The 14,632-nt window shown below is 44.7% G+C and overlaps 1 protein-coding gene across 1 annotated transcript; it reads right to left on the bottom strand.

Moving 5' to 3' along the window:
* Positions 1-5,673: 5,673 nt before the first annotated feature.
* LOC146355179 (olfactory receptor 2V1-like) lies at positions 5,674-11,262 on the bottom strand. Its single transcript, XM_084829852.1, has 2 exons — positions 11,190-11,262; positions 5,674-6,623 (listed from the first exon to the last, which is right to left on the bottom strand). The coding sequence occupies exons 1-2, from the start codon at positions 11,260-11,262 to the stop codon at positions 5,674-5,676; spliced, it is 1,023 nt and encodes a 340-aa protein (XP_084685978.1).
* Positions 11,263-14,632: the final 3,370 nt, after the last annotated feature.

Raw genomic sequence — 14,632 nt, 5'->3', positions numbered from 1 at the left:
ACAGCTCGATGAAAATTTCAACCCAGTATGTGGCTGCTGTAAAAAAGGCAAAGTATATGTTAGGCATAATTAGAAAAGGAATTCAGAATAAAACTGCCAAGATCATGTTGCCCTTATACAAATATATGGTGTGACCACACTTATGACAGAGTTATACAAAATTATGCATGGTGTGGAGAATGTGGATAGGGAGACATTTCCCCCCTCTCTCAAAATACTAGATCACCCCATGAATCTGATTGGTGGGAGATTCAGGACAGATAAAACTATTTATTTATTTATTGCATTTATATCTCACCTTTCTTCTTCCAAGGACCCAAGGCGGCATATGTAATAATCCTCCTTTCCATTTTATCCTCACAACAACAACCCTGTGAGGTAGGACAGGCTGAGAGTCCGTGACTGTCCCAAAGTCACCCAGAGAGCTGCCATGGCCGAGTGGGGACTAGAACCCAGATCTCCCAGCTTCCAGTCCAACACTTGTACCACTACAAAGAAAGTACTTCGTCACACATGGCATAGTTAAACTATGGAATTTGCTACCTCAAGAAGTAGTGATGGCCACCAACTTGGATAGGTTTAAAAGGGGGTAGATAAATACCTGGAGGAGGTGGCTATCAATGGCTACTAGTCCTGATGGCTATGTGGTACCTCCAGTACCGAAGGGAGTAGGGTTATGTACACCAGTTGGTGGGGAACATGGGCAGGAGGGTGCTGTTGCGCTCATGACCTGCTTGCAGGTTCCTGGTCGACAGCTGATTGGCCACTGTGTGAACAGAATGCTGGACTAGACAGACCCTTGGTCTGATCCAGCAGGGCTCTTCTTATCTTCTTATATTCTAAGGGCAAAATAATAGAGTGTGAGCAAAAGATCAACCAGGCTTACATATAATTTATGTCCATGTAACAATATAATAATCAATGTCATGCTTATCAGAAACAAGGTAATAGTAGCCTCTTGGATACAATACAATTATTTTATTATTATTTCAGAAAATGTCTACGCTGCTTTACATTAAAAAGTAAAATCCCAAAGTGGTTCACAAGTAAAAACATAACAAAATACAATGAAACCAAAAAAACAAGGTCTTTGTTTTTAACCCCAACAACTATCCTCATGATATTAAAGATTAGATCCCTAGAGATTTAGTGGTGATGGTGAGTTATATGTTAATAGCTGCAAGGATCCTCTTAGTAAAAGCTTGGCGATGCATACCATCCCTGTTGGAAAAAGATGATCTGGACTGTTCTGCTGATGAATAACATAATAAATTCTAAATTGTTATGGGAGGGAAGAATGAACTCCATCCAGACTTTTCAAAAAAGTTGGATACCATTTATCAGTTATTGGAATTGGTTCCAGCCAGGTGATCTAGCAACAATAGATTGACTATATATGTGTGTTGAAATATTGTAATTGTCTCGAATTGTACTGAGAAACAAAATAACAACTATATATATGGGAAAAAACAGTGAAATAAAACAAAATGTCTCACAACCAAGGATAGCTGGTAAAGCTAGCAGTCAGGAAAATGTCAGGCAAACAAATATGTCTTTAATTGTTGCTGGAAAGACTCCACACTGAGAGCCCACCTCAACGAATTGGGTTCTAACATTCTGCCCAGGGGCAACAGCATTTGTTGTCAAAGTAGTAAGATTATTTTCTTCAAAATTAATAGAGGAAATAAGCAGAATGTTACATTTTCTATGAAATTATTTAAGTAGCCCCAGTGTCCTAACTAGTTTTCCTCTTGCTGCTAATATCTGGGGTGCCTCAGTTGTATGTAAAGCAGTTCAGTGGGGGTATCACAATCGTAAACAATACAGAAAAAAATCTGGACTGCTCTTACTAAAACTTGAGAGGGTAATGATAACACTATTGGTTACTTTCTAGATAATTGTGTGTGGTTGTTTGTTTGTATATTTATTTATTTATAATATTTATATACTGCTCCACATATAGAACAGATTTCGAAGCGGTGAACACAAATGATAAAACAGTAAAAGTATAAAAAGATTAAAACACTACATAATAAGTAGCCTTTTAAAAAAACACACACAAATTGACAGCCTGTCAATTGAGGAATGCCTCCTGGAACAGTGCTGTTTTCAGGAGGCACCAGAAACAACACAGTGTTGGTGCCTGCGTGATCTACAGGGGCAGGGAATTCCAAAGAAGGGGGGCCACCACACTGAAGGGTCTTCTCCTGGTGGACTCCAATCGGGCCATAGGTCCTTGTGGAACCACCAGGAGCAAGCCCTCCAATGACCTCAGTGACCGGGCAGGCTGGTAAGGGAGAAGGCGCTCTCTCATTTATCCTGGTCCCAAGTTGTTTCGTGCTTTGTACACTAGTACTAAAACCTTAAACCTGGCCCAGTAATGGATAGGCAGCCAGTGCAGTTCCCTCAGCAAAGGTGTTTCATGCTGAGAAGGGGCAGCTCCTGACAACAGCTGAGCTGCTGCATTCTGCACTAGCTCCAGCTTCCGGGGCAGCCTCAAGAGCAGCCCCACATGGAGCGCATTGCAGTAATCCAGTCATGAGGTTACTAATGCCTGTCCAGGAGAGGCCATAGCTGGCGAACCAGCTGAAGCAGGTAAAAGGCACTCCGAGCCGCTGCAACCACTTGGGCCTCCAGCAACAATGATGGAGCTAGGAATACCCTCAGACTACGGACCTGATATTTCAGTGGGAGTGCAACCCCATCCAGAATAGGCAATGAGGCTATCTCCCAGACTCAGGAAATATTCACCCACAGGGCTTCTGCCTTGCCAGGATTCAGTTTCAGGTTATTGGCCCTCATCCAGGCCATTACTGAGTTCAGGAACTGGCCCAGGACTTGCACAGCCTCTCCTGATTCAGATGTCACAGGAAGACAGAGCTGTGTGTCATCAGCATACTGATGGCACTTGGCTCCAAATCCCCTAATGACCGCTCCCAGCAGCTTCATGTAGATGTTAAATAATATTGGGGACAAGATGGTACCCTGCGGAACCCCATAGCTCAATTGCCAAGGGACTGAGGAATGGTCACTCAGTGTTACTCTCTGAAATTGGCCCTGCAGGTAGGACAAGAACCACTGTAACACAGTGCCTCCGATACCCATCCCACAGAGTCGATGCAGGAGGATACCATGGTCAATGATATCAAAAGCCACTGAGAGATTGAGCAGAATTAACAGGGTTGCACTCCCCCTGTCCCTCTCTTGATAAAGGTCATCCATCACAGTGACCAAGGCTGATTCAGTCCCATAACCAGGACAAAATCCAGATTGAAATGGGTCTAGATGGTCAGTATCCTCCAAGAGTGCCTGCAGTTGTTCCGCCACAACCCTCTCCAGCAACTTCCCTAAGAAAGGGGGTATTTGCAACTGGCGGTAGTTGCCTAATACCATTGGGTCCAGAGTGGGCTTCTTCAGGAGTGGTCGTACTACTGCCTTCTTAAGGACAGCAGGGACCACCCCCTCCCAAAGGGAAGCATTCACCACTCCCTGGACCCACCCAGTCATAGCCCCTCGGCTAGGTTTTACTAGCCAGGAGGGGCAAGGATCAAGAGGGCACGTGGTTGGTCACATTGCTGCAAGTACCTTGACTATGTCATCAGGCCACAACAACTGAAACTGATCCCACAGAATCGGGCAGATGGTGGTATCAGACACCTTGACCGGAATTGCGCTAACAACAGCATCAAGTTCTCTGCAGAGACAAGTGATTTTGTCCTCAAAGTGCAATGCAAAAAGGTCACAGCAGGTCCTTGAGGGGACCAGGGCCCCATTCGTTGGGGAGAGTGTGAACAGACCCCGGACCACCTGAAAGAGCTCCACTGGATGGCTACTTGAGGACGCTATGGAGGTAGCAAAGTAAGCCTTTGCTGCCCGCACCACCACACAATAGGCAAGATTATGTGCTCCAAAGGCTTGCACCATTTATGCTCTAGCCGATGTCCAGCCTGTTTCATTACCCATAGCTCCCCAGTATACCCGGGAGCAAAACGGCTTCCACAGTACTGGGGATGGCACTCAGGTGCAATCAAGTTGATGGCCCTCTGCATCTCACTGTTCCACAGTGAGGCTAGGGCCTCAGCTGGATCACCAGCTTTCTCCACTGAGAAATCCCTAAGAGCATTCAGAAATCCATCAGATTCCATCAGTCTCCTGGAGCAGACCATCTGAATGGGTCTCCCACTGCTGCAGGAGGGAAGTATTCAAATCTCGCCAGGAAGTGATCTGACTATGACAATGGGGTTACTTGGACCCCCACTCCCACCCCAATTTTCAGATTACTCCTCTCACAGCTTGGAGCAAAAATCAACTCAAGGGTATGCCCTGCTTCATGTGATGGGCCAATGACAAAGTGAGACAGCTCCATGGTTGTCATGGAGGCCATGAAATCCTGAGCTGGAGCTCCAGAGTCAGCCTCAGCATGGAAGCTGAAGTCACCCAGAACTGCCGTCCCGTGTTCTTCCAACACCACACTTGAGGCCACCTCCGCCAGCTCAATCAGGGAGGCTGCTGGGCAGCAGGGTGGGCAGTACACCAGCAGCATCCCCTATGGCTCAACACCAGGGGCAGCCCCTCAAGGCCTGCTCCAAGGTGGAGTGGTTTCCTGGTGATAGAGATGGAGGTTCTATGAACCATGGGGTTGTGTTGGGGGTGGGGGTGGGGATTACACTGGAACAAGAACCATCCTGCTATTAACAATAACTGTTTAGTCCGTGTATAAGTATAATAGGTCTTTGATGTAGTTTTTAATTTACAGATGGGTGACATGAGTGCATAAGTTAATTGATTTCTTTTTTGCAATTCCTGAAACTTTTTGGATATGCACATATTTTAAAATAAAGTATTTTGAATATGTAGCATGTGATCATTTCCCCATGAAATTATGATAGGCAGGAGATTCAGGAGCAGGACAAAAGGAAATATTTATTCACCCAGTGCACAGTGAACCTATGGAATTCAGTCCACAAGCTGTAATGATGGCCACTAACATAGAAGACAAATTCATGGGCAATAAAGCTATCATTGTCTACTAGGGATGTGTGAATTGGCAAAACAAGATCTCTGAAATCCATCTCAAAGCTTGTTCTGATTCAGGTCTGTATCAGACTGTGAGCTTTGTGTGAGGGGGTCCCCTTTTTGCATGAAAATCCATGTGTATTTCGTGTGTATTTTTCCAAATGTACCTCTTTGAATCTTTGAAATGTATGCATTTTTCTCCCATTGATTAGAGTGTATTTGTGCCTATTTTTCAAAAGCACACATTCTTCCAGTGTACGCATGCTGTCTGATGCATGTCTTTTTTGGTCCGTGAATCACACTGAAAACTCAGAAGTATATGGACTTTGACTGCAGATTGCGTCCAAGTCCATATTTGGACTGGAAGCTGCGAATTGGGTAAATTCTGATCAAAATGAACTGAAATGAATTTCTCATACATCTCTAATGCTTACTAGTCACAGTGGCTATACACTCCCTCCAGGACCAGGATTAGAAACAGTATGCCTCAGAATTACCAGTTGCTGGGGGTGGGGAACAACCGCAGGAGAGATCCATTGCCCTCATGTCCTACTTGTGGGCTTCCCAGAGGCAACTGCTTGGCCACTGTGGGAAACACAGTGCTGGATTAAATAGGCCTTTGCCCTCATCAGCAAGATTGTTATTATGCAAGTAACTTCAGTTTCTAAACAATTTTCTGAGTGCTGCTAATACATCCCGATTTCTCAGGCTGTATATGAAAGGATTCAGTGTAGATGTGAAAATTGAACACAATGCAGAAAAAATCTGGTTAATCTCTGCTGAGTAGTAGGAAGCTGGCCTTAAGTGCCTCAACATGACTGACCCATAGAAGATGGTCACAACACACAGGTGGGACAAACAGGTACCCAGAGCTTTGTGGCTTCTTTCACCTGAACGCCTTGCCCTCAGAACTTGCAGAAGGATGGATATGTAGGAGGCCACAATGACTGAGAATGGGAAAAGGACCAGTAAATTGCTACCAATGAATAACGACACTTTTTCAAAGGTGGCTGTATCTGAACAGGAAAATTTTATCAGGACTTGGAATTCACAGAAAAAGTAGTTTATCACGTTTGATCCACAGTATGGAAGAGGCAGTAAATAAATAGCTTTCATCAATGCATATTGAAAAGATAAAATCCATGAGCCTGCTGACATGGCTATGTAGATTTTTTTCCTCATGAGAACCGGATATTGCAAGGGCCGGCAAATGGCCACGTACCGGTCATATGACATGACAGCCAACAGGAGGCATTCTGCTCCTCCTAGATTCAGGGTGAGAAAAACCTGGGCCACACATCCTGCAAGTGAAATCGTTTTCTGCTGTGTTACAAAACCCATTGCTGCTTTGGGAACAATAACAAGGACTTGGCACATATCCATGAAGGACACCTGACTGAGGAAGAAGTACATTGGCGTCTGGAGACTTGAGTCCACTTGGATCACAATCAGGAGGAGACTATTTCCAAGTAGAGCAACAACGAACATGAATACGACTGCAGCAAAAGAAATGGTTGATAGTTTTGTTTGGCGTAGAAAGCCCAGGAGAACAAACTCTGTCCACGATGTGGTGTTTCCCACTTCTCCATCATCCGACGTTCTTAGATCTGAAAATCAGTGAGCTTATTCAAAGAGAAACAGTGCCACAAAAGGCTCGTAAGTCATTTATATACATTCTTTCCTGTTACGTTTTACATTACTATTATCAAAGTAGGGATGTACGAATCCCTTACCTGGCTCCACGCAGGGGCATCCGCGGTGGGGGGGGAGGCGCTCCGTCCCTCCCCCCAGAATCCTTGATGGGGGGGAGGTGCTCTGTCCCTCCCCCTGGAATCCTGCCTGGCCAGCTCCGCTCTGTGGCCAAGCCGCGGAGCTGCCGGCTGACTCTGGCCACCCGCAGCCAGACATCCAGCCGTTGGGCAGCCCTGCAGGGACGCAAATGGCGGCTGTCGTAGCCACCACCATTTGCGTCCCTGTATTGAGCCGTGATAGGCTACATAAATATTTACGTAGCCTATCACGGCAGGGGGGAAAACCCCAGCGTACGCAAATGGCAGTAGCCACCGCCATTTGTGTACGCTGGGTTCCCCCCCACCACCATGATAGGCTACGTAAATACTTACGTAGCCTATCACGGCCTCCGCAGGGACGCAAATGGCGTCCCTGCGTTAGCCGTGATAAGCTAAATAAGTATTTACGTAGCCTATCACGGCTATGAAGAGGAGGAAGCGAATGGCGGCCGCAGGACGGCCGCCATTCGCAAAGCAGCGCGGACGGGAGCAGCTAAGTGCTTCGTTTCGCGCGCCTTTCGTGGGGTGGGGGCAGCAGGGACTTCATCCCACGCACCTTTCGTGGGTTGGGGGGGCGGGGGCTTCATTCCACGACGGATTTCAGGGGGCTGAATGCACTGGCATTCGGCCTCCCCGAGATCCGTCGCGGAATTCTCTGACATCCCTATCTCAAAGAATCCGGCCTCCGGAATCCATGGCAGAGCAGCACCACTCACCTCCACCTCCCAAGGATCCCCTGTGGACTGGCATTCCTGCTCCGGATTGTTTGTGATACGGTAATGGTGGAGGATTCCGAGGGGGAGGAATGGATCGCCTCCCCCCCAAGGCGGATTCCCCCATGGACTGGAAGGTAGGGAATCTGGCCATCCCTAGTTTGCATTGCCCCCAGGACTCCACTGAAGGCCGCATAGCTGCCCCTGTTTACAAGCTATCAAAACTTGGTGGCACAATGGCAGAGGCAGAAGGAAATGCCCAATTTTAAAAGGAAAAATGTTAGCCCTTGAAATTCAAATTCAGTATAGCTGCAAGAAACAGGGGCTATTTTGCTTTGAACTAACCGACTTTGCCACTGCTGCTGCAACACCAAATTTCAGTGGTGCAGCAGGGTAATGGGGGACCCCACAAAAATGGCCAGGAGGCTGCATGTAGCCCACAGGGCATATGTTGCCCACCCCTGATATACACGTTCAGAGTAATTTCTGCATGATGGAAAGCGTGGGGGACTGGGGGCAATTCGGCCTCAAGTTAGGCACTTTCAAATCCGTTGCTTTAAAGAGGAAATAACTAAATGTGCTTAAAACTCTCCTATAGAAATGAAATGGAAGAAAAGTGCTTACTGTTGATATGATCATCTCCTAGATGTTCTCCCCATTTTTGTTTGTTTTGGAAACTTTAATGACTGGGCGGTGTCCAGCGCTCCTGCTCCGCTTATGCCATTGACATAGCACTAGTGTAATTTGAACACAGATTCACTGTCTTACACCTCCTATCAGGCAGACCGTCTGGCTTTTAAACAAAATTTTAGGTAGTGTTTGTATGCTTATTCAGCTGAATGTTTGTTGCCTAACCTAAAAACAAATCAAGAACAATTACTGAAACATTGAAAACCGCTTCGTACACCACCAGTCCATTTGCATTGTGCACAGCTGTCTTCTGCCACTTAAGTCAGAGAATTATTTTTTCTGTGAAAAAACCCTAGAGCAAAGCCACATCACTCATTTTGAACAGGTGGCTAATCCCATGTTTCTCATGGGAGAGCCATCTTAGTTCTCTTGCTTTGTACGGTCAAAGGAAATGTTCGTTTATAAATTCTTCTTTTGTAGAATATATAACGTTTTTAAAACTCCCTTTTAAAAAATAGTAAACAACAATATTATATTAACTATACATCATATGCCTTCTCCAACATGGGGAGAAAGGAGGAAATAAACACATTTTTTAATTGCCTAATACATTTGAATGTTCCCAAAATAAAGGTATTTAGGCTGAAATCCTATCCACACTTACGTGGGAGTAAACCCCATTGAACACAGTGGGACACGTCTGAGCAAACATGCAGAGGATTTCAGTGCCCCAATCATTCTCATGTTCTGGTTCTCAAAATCAGTACTGATACATTGAATGGAATGACTTACATCAACTAAACAAGATTCCAAAAGATGATCGGTTGTCCCAATAATAGTCAGGGTGCTTTTGAAAAGTCACAAAAAGTTTAGCTTCCCACTTTGGTTTTGAGAAAAGAAATGCAGTATGCAAATTCTGAAATAGATGTAAAATGTCATTAGAGCAACTAGAACAAAGCATTTTAAATATTTTTTGCTGCTGGTTTTCTGGACTGCTGGAATAAATGTATACCTGCTTGTGTCATTGTGGATCCTGATTATTGCAACGAGAGGATCCAAGGTATCAACTGCTCCCTGGAAATGGTCTTTGCTCTTTGGTTGAGTCTTTATAACTTTGCTCTGGTAACAGTGCTGAAGTCCTTTAATTCATTTTCTCCATGTCAGAAAGCAGCTGTTGTTGTTTAAATGTGCCAAGCTCTGCTTGCATCACCCAAGCAATAGCATCTTATGCTTTAGGGAATACAGTCCCATGACCTCAATTAAAGTGGCTGATACCAGAAAGCAACACGGCTCTGAATAATTTCACATAGATAGGTACTTTGCAGTGGAGCACTTTGGGGATTCTGAAAATTACTATGATGTTTTCTAAGAAGAGAGTGCCTGCAGATGATTATTGGTTTTAGTTATTTGTAGGGCTAGGGAAATCTGTCATTTTCAGGTTCTCTCAGTTCCTAATTTTTCCAGTGTTAAATTTGGTTTGTCCCATTCTTTGAGAAAAGAGTTCTCATGAAAATTTGTTTGTATTTTGGGCACATTTCCCCAAGTACACACGTTTGTATACAGTTTTGCCTAATATACACATTTTTGCAGGCATTTTCGTAATGTATTTTAATGTAATTTTCACTAGTACATGCGTTTTTGTGTGCACTTTTCAATAATCTACAAAGGCTTGTACACATTTTTTGATTGGAGAACCCCATTGCCGAATTAGGAGATGTGCACATTTCAAATGATAACTGAATTTCGTTTCGTGTATTGGCTCAAGAACACAACGTTACACAAACAGAAAACATTTCTCCCATCTCTAGTTATTTCTATATTTGTTTTTCGCCCTCATTCACCAGGTGCTTCCAGGTGGACAGCTACGTACCGCTACGACATTATGTGGCTATTCTATGTTTTCTTTCGTAATCCATTTTTTTGTGGTAAGAAAAGGACAGAAGAAGTGGTGGGAAACATAGGAGAGTTGAATGGAAGCCAATGACATGTAGATGCCTCATAAAAATCCATGTCTGAGGCATGGCGATTTCACAATAAAAGCCTTATCTGGAAGCACCCTCAGTGATTGGGGAGGACAAATAATGGGCAACATGGAAGAAAAGGAAACAGAGCAAGCCAAAGAGACTGAGAGAGCAATCCTATGGTCCCGGGAGAGTGTCTCAGAGATCATAGGATTCTTCAGAATCCCTCCCCCCGAGGCCATGGAAGGGGGACTCCAGTATCCTATACAGCTTGGAACCAGGCTACCTGAAAGACCACCATCTCCCATATGAGCCTGCCAAGGTCTTAAGATCTTCAGGAGATCCCCTTTCAACGTTGCTGGCTTCAGAGGCATATTTGGTGGTGATGCAAGAGTGGGCCTTCTCAGTGGTGGCCCCCAGGGTGTGGAAAGCCCTACCAAGGGAGGCTACTTTCGCTTTTTCTCTCCTGTCCTTCCGCTGGCAAGCAAAAGTCTTTTTATTCCAGCAGGCCTTTGGTGTGTAACTGGGTCTGTTGGGTTGGGTGCTGTTTTTATTCTGTTTTTACCATGTTAGTATTGAATTTTAATGCATTGTTTTATTCTTATTTTAATCAAGTTTTATTTATAATTGTAAGCCTCCTTGAGTGCCATTTTTCCTGGGAGAAAGGAGGGGTACAAATCAAATAAATATATAAATATACTGCCTGTGGGACTATTGGCAGACATTCTGGTTCAGAATTATTTCTGTAACCTCAGTGTTTGGTGTGATTTGCTACAAGCCAATCCTTGCATGTGCACATACCAACATTGCAGGTATGAAGAGTCAAGATCCAGGTGTTCTCCTGCCCTGTGTCACCCAAAAGACTAGTCCTGAAAAATGGGCACCCTCCAGAATGGCATGTAATGGAGAATGAAGAGGCAGCCCAAAGTGGAAACCATCATGGAATCCCCAGCATGTGTGTTGAAATCCCTGCTGTTGAATATAAGACTCTTTGGCTGAATCTACATCTAGCAGCTATACCATTTTCATACCGTTTGAATCTCAGCCTAAAATGAGACTATAAACTATACTGACCGTACTTCTGTCAGCGAGAGTGTCAGCACCGAGGCCCTCAGCCAGCTCCTCAGGCCGCAATGCTCCAACAGGTGCCATCACCAACGTCTATCCTAGGGCCTACTTTAAAAAAATCTGTTTTGGTGCTCCAAGCAGCTGGATCTACCTGCCATTTTAATTTCCCATGAGGCCCACAACGTAGCATCACTCTGGGGCATTGTGGGAAACGAAAATGGCAGCTCCCAGCTACCCAGTGCTGCACAGAGTGCTGTTTCTGCCTGCCTACCACTGCTGCCAGGTAAGCCTGCCGGGGCCCACCAACAGAGAACGGAGCATCCCAGAGAGCACTTTCCCCAAGGCCCCCTCAAACCTGCCAGCCCTGCTTCTGCCTTTCTCCCTGGCTGTTTGGGGAATGTGACACTGTGTACTTGTCTACTGAGAACAGGCTGAACATGATGCCCGGTGAAAGAAATGGTGCTTGAACTGGGATTGTGCACACTGTTCATTCCATGTTTTAAAATGTTCAAGTGCCTAATCCTTCATCTGCTTTTCCTCCAAAGAGGTCAATAAACACTGTCTGGGGCTCCACTGAGGATCCCACCACAAAGCCAAATACTTTTCAGAGTGGGAGTGTGGAGATTCCACCCCATACACACATGCTGTGCCAGGTCTGCAGGCAGGTTCTTGGATGCAGATCCCATTCCTGGGTTGGGAGACTCTTGCAACCCCCTCCCCGCTGTCTGAGTCACACAGGGAAACCTGGGGCAGTATCCAAATGTGTCATTCCACTGGTGCAAATGACATTGCCTCTAGTGGAAACTAGGTTCTGAACTATGCTCAAAGGGAGGATCCAACTGAAGTTAGTTTGCACAAGCATGATACGCCAGCACAATGCAGATTGTGCAACTGAGAGATTCAATGGAGCTCTGCTAGCTCTATTTGTGTTTGCAGAATGACAACCTTGGACATTGCCCATTGTTCCATATGTGGATCCCTATTGCTTGACTGCCGTGATGGGGTGAGCTGTTGAACTATGTTACATTTGACATCTGAGGAAATAAACTCCATTCATAGCAAACCCTTTGGTATTAATTAATTTTTCTCATATAACATATATCAGACAATGTTTGCAATCCCACAGGGAATTATGTTTGCTTCAGCTCATTTATTTCAGTGACTATTAGTGCACTTAATTCTATTTTGGAATGTACTATATATCCATATCTATTCTATCTATACTTAGAAAGCAATTAAAATGTCATTCTGTTTTTAAAAAAAACAAAACACATCCAAACTATTTGTAAATGATACTGTTTCATTACTCAACTTGAGGTCATGGTTCTAAAGTACGCAAAAGTCGAGTGTAGCCAAACATGTTCCCTGGATTTTAGGAAAACTGATTTTAATAAACTCAGAACAATGATCAGTAAGGTCCCATGGCAAGCAACAATAACAAGAAAAGGAGTCCAAGATGGGTGGGAGCTTTTAAAAAAGGAAATTCTCAAGGCACAATCACAAACAATTCCAACAAGAAGAAAAGGTGGAAGACAACAGAAGAAGCCAATGTGGCTTCACAAAAAGCTTAGAGATGACCTGAAAACAAAAAAGGACACATGTAGGAAGTGGAATGAAGGCAAAGGGACAAAGGAAGAGTACAGGCAGGTAGCACAGAATTGCAGGGATGGTGTCAGGAAGGATAAAGCTGAGAACAAGCTGAGGGTAGCAAGGGATGCTAAAAGCAACAAAAAGGCTTTCTTCAGCTACGTGCATAGTGAAAGACAGAGGAAAGAAATGATTGTTCAGCTACTAAATAAGGATGGCAAAATGATAACAGATGACAAAGAAAAGGCAGAGGTGCTCAATTCCTACTTTGGCTCAGTCTTCTCCTGAAAGAGGGTTTATGAGCCCCCTGGAGAAGGCGAAGTACAGGCTGAAGGGGCAGGATTGCAGTTTGAGATCAATAGGACTATGGTCAAGCAACACCTAGTTACTTTGAATGAGTTCAAATCTCCAGGGCCAGATGAACTGCATCCTAGAGTAATAAAGGAATTGGCAGAAAGAAGAACTCTCAGAACCACTCTCTATTATCTTTGAGAAATCATGGAGGACGGGGGAAGTGCCAGATGACTGGAGGAGGGCTAATGTTGTCCCTATCTTCAAAAAGGGCATAAAGGAGGAACCTGGGAACTACAGACCAGTCAGTCTGACATCAATCCCTGGGAAAATTCTGGAGCAGATGATACAGTAATTAGTCTGTAAGCACCTTGAAAACAATGCAGTGATGACTCGAAGCCAACATGGATTTGTCAAGAACAAATCCTGCCAGACTAATTTGATCTCATTTTTTGATCAAGTAACCTCCCTTGTGGACTGTGAGAATGCTGTGGACATAATAATATACCTTGGCTTCAGCAGAGCTTTTGACAAAGTGCCCCATGATATCCTGATGAGCAAACTAGCTCAAAGTGGGCTAGATAAAACAACGATCAGGTGGATCCACAGTTGGCTACAGAATCGGACTCAAAGAGTGCTTATCAATGGGATCTCCTCAAACTGGGGAGAGGTAACGAGTGGGGTACCGCAGGGCTCAGTCCTGGGCCCAGTGCTCTTCAACATTTTTATTAATGACTTGGAGGAGGAGGTGCAGGGAATGCTGATCAAATTTGCAGATGACACAAAATTGGAAGAAGTGGTAAGCAAAAGAAGGAGGTGCAAATAGAAGACAACAATGTCTGTACTATAAGTTTCTGTGAATGAGGCAGGTGATTAAAAAGCCTCTTCTGGAAGCACTCCTTGTATGAATAAATAAAATTGAAGAAATATTATAATTAGAGAAAGGAAAATCCTTCTTGTTGTTGTTGTTCAGTCGTTAAGTCGTTAAGTCGTGTCCGACTCTTCGTGACCCCATGGACCATAGCACACCAGGCCTTCCTGTCCTGCGCGCTCTCCCGAAGTGTGCTCAAGTTCATATTCATTGCATCAGTGAAGCCATCTCATCCTCTGCCATCCCCTTCTCCTTTTACCTTCAATCTTTCCCAGCATCAGGGTCTTTTCCAGGGAGTTTTCTCTTCGCATTAGGTGGCCAAAATATTTGAGCTTCAGCTTCAGTATCTGTCCTTCCAATGAGCAGTCAGGGTTGATTTCCTTTAGGATTCAGTGATTTGACCTCCTTGCAGTCCAGGGCACTCGTAAGAGTCTTCTCCAGCACCACAGTTGGAAGCCATCAATTCTTCGGCACTCAGCCTTCCTTATAGTCCAGCTCTCACAGCCATACGTTGCTACTGGGAAAACCATAGCTTTGATTAGACAGACCTTTGTCGGCAAGGTGATGTCTCTGCTTCTTACTATGCTGTCTAGGTTTGCCATAGCTTTCCTCCCAAGGAGCAAGTGTCTTTTAATTTCATGGCTACAATCACCATCTGCGGTGATCTTGGAGCCCAAGAAAGTAAAATCTGTCACTGCTTCCATT

This window comes from Heloderma suspectum, chromosome 2, assembly GCF_057233095.1.
Source record: "Heloderma suspectum isolate Gila_16-S chromosome 2, 16-S_ref, whole genome shotgun sequence".
Lineage (NCBI taxonomy): Eukaryota > Metazoa > Chordata > Lepidosauria > Squamata > Helodermatidae > Heloderma > Heloderma suspectum.
This window is presented reverse-complemented; position numbering and strand designations above follow the sequence as displayed.

Excerpts from the sequence above, each read along its gene's own strand:
- LOC146355179 (XM_084829852.1), bottom strand. The coding sequence starts at position 11,262 with ATGGCACCTGTTGGAGCATTGCGGCCTGAGGAGCTGGCTGAGGGCCTC. Across the intron at positions 6,624-11,189 it reads TGACACTCTCGCTGACAGAA|ATCTAAGAACGTCGGATGAT; the intron begins GTACGGTCAGTA and ends ACTGATTTTCAG.